Source organism: Helianthus annuus, chromosome 11, assembly GCF_002127325.2.
Source record: "Helianthus annuus cultivar XRQ/B chromosome 11, HanXRQr2.0-SUNRISE, whole genome shotgun sequence".
Lineage (NCBI taxonomy): Eukaryota > Viridiplantae > Streptophyta > Magnoliopsida > Asterales > Asteraceae > Helianthus > Helianthus annuus.
This window is the reverse complement of record NC_035443.2, coordinates 68422921-68430248: the sequence shown is the minus strand read 5'-3', so window position 1 is coordinate 68430248 and position 7328 is coordinate 68422921. Positions and strand designations below refer to the sequence as shown.

Genomic DNA, 7328 nt, shown 5'->3' with positions numbered 1-7328 from the left:
CAGGCTGTTGGTTTGGGCGACGATATATGGCTTGCTTGTAGTAATCGTTGGTGAACGGATTCTGATGGTTTTTAACTTCGCGATTTGGACACTCCCACTTAAAATGACCTTTCTCTTTACATTTGAAGCAGGTGACTTTGGTCTTGTCAAACCCCAGTTTCTGATCCGGTCCCGACAAACTATTTCTACCCGTGATTTCCATAAACCGCTGAGTTCTCCGGACTAGACTTGCCATACACCACTTAATATCTATCAATTCCAGCTCTTCAGGGTCGATTTGATCGTAATCCTCTTTTGTCATATCAGGGTTTCAGATCCGACCAGCAACCAACCCTTCATATGCCTCCAGAACCGAACCCAATAACGCGATATGCTGCTTTGCTGCAGTTTCTGTGATCTCATTTCCATTTTTGATGTTAATTGCTATGTTGCAATGCACCCCAGACACGACTGTTTGTTGATTCGACCCAGTTGAACTTTGAGGAGAATTATCTGAAGCTTTGACGTTCGGCTCATAGTTAGCAAACGGAGTTGAATGACCTGACGAATATTCATTTGGAGTAACCGATGTAGTGTTTTCTGCACTAAAACCAGTATGAATTTTCAGACTCTGAACGTTCGAAACTACAGGACTACTCTTGTAATACAACGATACATCTTGTGGCATATTTGCCGAATTTATCTTCTTAATTTTCACCAACTCTAGTTCATGAGCTTCAATCTTCTCTATGAACTCACTCAAGCTGTAATTCATGAAATCCGTACTGTTCTTCAACATCATTAAGTATGTTCCCCATTCCTCATAGGGAAGTGCATCGCACAATTTATCTATCCATTCTTCATTCGACTTATCAACGTCCAACCTTCTCATCTCCAACACTAAATGACAATACCGCTCAATAAGCTGTTTAGTTGATTCACCCTTTATCCCTGTGAAGATGTCAAATTCTTTCTTCAACAAAGCCTTTTTGCTTTTTATCATTGACGCGCTGCCTTTGAACTTTTTCTCTAATGCATACCATATTGATGCTGAAGTATCCTTATGCTGAAGTAGCACTAAAATATCTTCTTTTATAGCTTGTTGCAGGATACTGATCATCTTCTTCTCAGCTTTGAATTCTACCTGCTCTACATCCGTTAGACTTGCAACTGCCTTTTTTGTTCTCATCGCATCTAATGGAGCCACATACTCTCTCTCGATCTTTATCCAACTCTCTAAGTGATTGGCTTGTACCCAGTTCTTAAACCTCACTGACCATCCTGAGTATTCGTCTAAACTCATCAATTTTGGAGGTTTCTTCATCGTGCCCAGCTCATTTTCTAGATTCACATTCTGCAAAATATTGGTTTGGCCTTGAGTAGCACTCACACCCGAGAACATGTTGTAGAAGTCTTGACTATCCATTTTCAGACTTTACGGAAAAATTTTCAAACTGTTTCAATAAGCGATCCAGAAACTGTCAAGAAGAGCGATCCAGAAAAACACTAAGAGCGATCCACAAACTTTGCACTATGAGCGATTCACACACTTGCACTAAGAGCGATTCACACACTTGCACTAAGAACGATCCAGAGCTTTGCACAATAAGCGATCCAAATTTTGCACTAAGAGCGATCCAGAGTTTTGCACAATGAGCGATCCAAAGTCTACACTAAGAGCGATCCAAGATTGACAGATAAGCGGTTCAGCACTTTCAGGCGGTTCAGAAAAGCGATCCAGCACCTAACACAACCATTTGGAGCGATCCAGACAGAAAATTTGGAGCGATTCAGGGAACCTTGTATGTAAAAGCGGTCCAGAAGAGCGGTTCAAAGCTGACGTCAGAGCGGTCCAAACTTCACGAGTGTTTTTAGCTCACTTATAATCCGAATTTTTGTCCGAAACTTTCAAGGGTTTACTATTACTATATTTTCCACCTACTGTCCAAAATTCAGTTCATTTTCACCGCTAAATCAGTCCAGATCTAAAACAGTCTCAGAAAACACTTCGTATCTAGCACATAGCTTACAACTTGCTCTGATACCAATTGTAGGATCGAGTATGATCTCACTGAGGAGTCAATATAAGCTAGAGCCTGTTAAAAATGTGGCGGAAACACATTTTAACATGATACGAAGATATACGGTACAGAAAGGAGTAGAAAACAGACAGATCTTCACTTTAATCACTTTACTTTCACTTGATAACAATTGCCAGAAGGTCAGCAGTTCGACGTACAATCCAGGACAACGTTACAAAAGAACTAAGATCAAGGGTATATATAGGGAGTATGAACCGCTTATGTGACATGTCCACATAAGCGATCCAGCTTGGTTCGCTTTTGTGGACAAGTGTCACAAAAGCGGTCCAGCATACAAACTTTCATATAATTACACAGTTAACCCCTGATCTATTACAAAATAACCTATTTAGACCATATACGTTAATCTAACTTCACAAAGACGCAGGCTTTAGACATTATGCACCAACACACTTAAACTTTTCTTCAAACTTGCAAGGCTCCAAACGTCGAACGGATTGCCATCCGATCGGATAGCCATCCGATCGAACGACCAATCCGATCATCTGACTTTTGGAACTTCGACACTTAAACATTTTCATAATTTTCAAAGAACATCAGTTTCTAACGGATTGATATCCGATCGAGTGACAATCCTGCTATGAACTTGTTCTCACTAAGTGTCCTACCAATCGGATCGTTATCCGATCGAACTATCGTTCAATCGACGACCTGAAAGGTAGAGATACTTCTCTGTTTTCAAAATGCTACAACGAAAACTTCAAAGCCATCATACACAAACACATCTTTACCAAACGAATGTTAATCCAATCGAATGGCCATCCGATCGGATGACCATCCGAACGAATCGACATCCGATCGAATGGCCAACCAATCGGATAGCCATCCGACACTTAACCACTCTACACCGTTTACGCGTCATTCATCACTTATGCTATCGTTAACTGTTCAGGCTAAACTCTCAGAGCTCCCTTCAATCCAAGACAGTGTTTATTAATTTAAACGCTATCTGTGAGTATACTCGAACCCTTTTTGCTTTATGCACTTTTGGATGTTACATACGTTACTTATTTTAAATCACAATCGACACACAACGCAAACACTATTTATACGCTGACTATTATTGCATGCTACGTGTTATTCGATGAATGCTTGTATGTTATGTTAACACAGTGATTGTTTCCTGACACCTTAGCAACGATAGTACTATAGTTTGGACTCAGCACCTGTTGTGGACAGGGGTTGTTAAGGGCTTTACTTCACATGTCCCAGTGGGGATATGTGTTGCACATTCTACAAATCGCAGTCACGTCTGTGCATATTTCTCTGTCGATAACCTACCTGCCTTCACTTTGTACATGTTACATGCTGGTTATGCGTAAACGATTTCGAACTCTACTATACTATTAAACTTGCATGCTCACCTTTACCATATGTGTATGACTTTAGTTTAACGTATGTGGCAGGTGCTTAAATGCTAGGAATGGTGTGCTTTGGTGAATCAATCTAGGGGTCTAGTTATATCACGCTTAAATCTGAGTTGTCGGAATAGTGTTTGTTCTTGAGACAATTATTTGTAATAACTGTTTTATTTGGATATGTTATGGTATGGGACATGACGTTTAATTATTGGGTAATTAATAGTTGTTATGGATACTCATGGACAATCTGTTTCGCTCAGTGCCGTGCCCCGATGTTTCCGCCATCGGTTGGGGTGTGACATATAATCACTTGTGATCATAGCACACAACAACTCACCTAAAATTTTCGTTGACATAAAACAAGTTTGATCATTATCAGATAGCACAAACGAACATTTAGATACACACATAACAACTTATTACGTTTCAGCTTTGATGTCCAGAACTGGGCTGTCTTCAGGTACTTTTATAAAATAGTTGCCCTATTCCAAAAATTCCAAATAATTTACAGGACATTCCAAATAGCTGTTTCACTTTGTGTAAAAATCTCAAGACCTAAATCATTACCAATTATTTATTAAAAATCATCTACTAGGCTGCAGTCAGATTCGTCACTTTCTGACTGCAGTCCACGGAAAAATTTATTTAAAAATCATCGTCTGTCCGATTGGCAAAATTACAGTGGGAGATTTTCGGGGACACCTGTGCCCAAATACTGTACAAATTTCATGGCCTAACTCTATCTAGTTTACAGAATATAACGTAAAACATAACGTGTAATTTCTGCAGAAAAAATCGCAGCTTTAGCTACTGCACAAAATAGTTCGTTAAAAATCGTAAACGACATCAGGAAAATGTGATTCCAGCGCCATTTGAAGCGTTTTTCAAAATCGTACATTTTAGACTTCAGAAAATCCGTTTTTTGAAAAGTTACGACCTGTTTACAGCAAACTGAAGTTGGCTATAAATGCTAATCAGCTTTCAATTTTCACTTATATGATACTAGAACGAGTTTAAACGATCATGCAACCTAGTAGCATCGATTAATAACAAGTTAACCCATCAAGTATCATCTAGTATATTAAAACCACAACAAACCCTAGGCATATAAATTCATAAACATTGCAAAAACGCAGATTTAACACATAAGATCATAACTAACCTTGAAGCGGAAAGAGAAAGCTAGTGAGGGAGAGAGTTGCGATCGTGAGAGGGGGGGCGGCTGCTGTCGCACAAGGAGAAGGGAATTAGGGTTTCTCTCTTTTTTTTCTTCTGCGCATACACATACATACATATGTTATAAAAAAAGGGGTGGGGGCGATTTGGGCTAGTGGGCCGCAAGGGTATGGGTGGCGGGTTGGGTTGTGGGCTCGGTTTCGGGTTCTGAACGTGAATGTTTGCTATAAACCGTTAAATACACGCGACATGTGATTATAAATAACTATATATATATATATATATATATATATATATATATATATATTTAAAGGATAAAAAAGTATGATATAAGAAATTTCCGCGATGCCCTCATCTAAACCTTTCGTGGCCCGCGGCGCATTATATTTGGTCCGGTTCAATTAGGGCTTTTGACGGCCCGCGATACTTTAACCCTTAAGTCTCGCGGCTAGCGAGAACCACTTGACATCCGAAAGTTTCTTAATTTTTGAGGATTCATGCCTTAGAAATTTTTTTATAATTTCCCTAATTCATCCCAAATGATTTCCAAACCCCTTTGAGACATGAAAACTTACCTGAAACTCGAATTCTTTGTAGATTCCTGCTCCGTGACGGTAATGAACTTCTGCAAAGACTCAATGACACAAAACACGAACCACAACCTACCGAAATTATGAATATGAATCAAACTCTACAAACGGGATACCACCCTAATTTCTTAACTTCTCAAGCACTTACGGAGGATCATGTAGACCAGCTCACCTTTGTATTCTAATCCCCGGGCTCTAGTACCATCATACCGATTAAAATCCGGCTCTCTACAAACTCCTTCATAACTCTCACAAACTTCCAACTCATTTTCGAGTGGTTTAAACCAAGATGTTTGACATAACAATCCATCCCCACATTAAGCTTCACTCGGTGTTTCCATCCTAGCTTCTAACCACACTATCCGTTTCTCCAACTCATCTACTCTCTTACCTGAATGATCCCCATACTTAGGTTCTACCACCCTCTCTAACCTAGGATCACTCATCCACTTCTTCTCATCTTTCTCACAACCTGCACTCCCCCCACCAATGCTACTGCCTCTACCTGAACACTCGAGCCTCTCGTTTTAGTAACCTTAAAAACTACCGATTCCTCACCCGCTCTAAGTATGATAGTGCCTAAGAAGACATCTATAAGAGCTTTGGCAGTGCACAAGAATGGACTTCCTAATATTAGGGGTACATTTTCATCCGCTTCCATGTCTAGAACTACAAAGTCCCTAGGGAACACAAATTTATCAAATTTTACTAGCAAATTTTCTACAATTCCCCAGGGATACTTAATGGTTTTATCAGCTAAGGCTAAGGTCATACGAGTTGGCTTGAGTTCACCAAGGCCTAGTTTTTCGTAAAATGAATATGGCATAAAATTAATATTAGCACCAAGGTCGGCTATTACGTGATTCTTAACATCACCACCAAACAAAAATGGGATCGTGAAGATACCCGGATCTGTCAGTTTCTCCGATAGCTTGTTCGTCACCACGGCAGAACACTCGGTGTTCAGAGGGATATTCGAAAGCTCTTCTAGCTTACCTTTCCCTTTCAAGAGATCTTTCAAGAAGTTAGCATACTTCGGCATATGCTTGAGAGCTTCAATTAACGGTAGATTGATCTTATGTTGTTTAAACATATCTAAGGAATGCCTATATTCTTAATTGTATTTTTGATTTTTTACACGTTCAAGATACGGAATACGAGCATGATCAATCTCAGGAGTCAGTTTAAATAGCTCAACCGGCTTCCTAACAACCTTCTCTAGCACAAGTGGTTCTAAATCCACACCCTCACTCGTTGGTTCTTTTACCCCTTCATGAACCAGTGGTCTCTCAAACCCCCTAGCTCTGAACCTTACCTAGTGGTGATAGCTTTCACGTGATGGTTGGCTGGGTTGGGTTGAGTGTTACCCGAGAACTGACCCTGTGGTCATTCTTACAACTGACGGGCAATGTCATCTACAGACAGCTGAAGATCTAAGATTGCGGATTGTTGATTCTTCAAAAGAAAACATGCTCCGCTAGCATTTTCTGAGTGACCTGGTCCTTAACAACTAATTGAAAAAGAAGTTCCTCAATTCTATCCAAACTACTACCCGAACCCCCACTCCCAAGTTGACCCAGCTGACCTGAACCTCCACTAGCAAACGGATCCCCTTGGTTTGAACCCCCAAACTGACCCTGCCCCCTATTTTGGTTCGATTGGAAACAAGGAAGGTTACCGGAAGAACGCTAATTATTATTATTATTTCGCCAGTTTGAATTATAATTAAAGTTATTATTAAACACGCTTGTGGGACCCCAATTTTGATCGGTAATGTCCTCGACCTGCTCCCATGTAAGCATAGGACACTCTGTGACAACTGGCACCAAACCGGTAATTTCCGTATACTTTAATTATTATATAATGACTGCAATTATGTGCTTAAATGTCAACATTGTCTTATTATATACTAAACAAGTGAATTCATGCACGTTTTATACTACAAGAATTACTTTATGCATTAATGAACAGCGTTGCGTCAGAAATACTAGTAAACTTACTAGTAAGACACATTGTATCAACAAATCTACAGAAAGCAGGTAGACAATAGAATTGGAACCTAGGTGAAGGACAAACGACAAGAATACATTAAAACCCAAGAGTACATACAAGGGTTTATA

General features: G+C 39.8%; 1 protein-coding gene across 1 annotated transcript; it reads right to left on the bottom strand.

Annotated features, from left to right (window-relative positions):
- Nucleotides 1–5650: 5650 nt before the first annotated feature.
- On the bottom strand, nucleotides 5651–6250 carry LOC110888422. The gene has a single exon (XM_022135948.1). The coding sequence runs from the start codon at nucleotides 6248–6250 to the stop codon at nucleotides 5651–5653; it is 600 nt and encodes a 199-aa protein (XP_021991640.1).
- Between the last annotated feature and the right edge of the window lie 1078 nt (nucleotides 6251–7328).

Coding starts and splice junctions, on each gene's coding strand:
- LOC110888422 (XM_022135948.1), bottom strand. CDS start 6,250: ATGCCGAAGTATGCTAACTTCTTGAAAGATCTCTTGAAAGGGAAAGGT.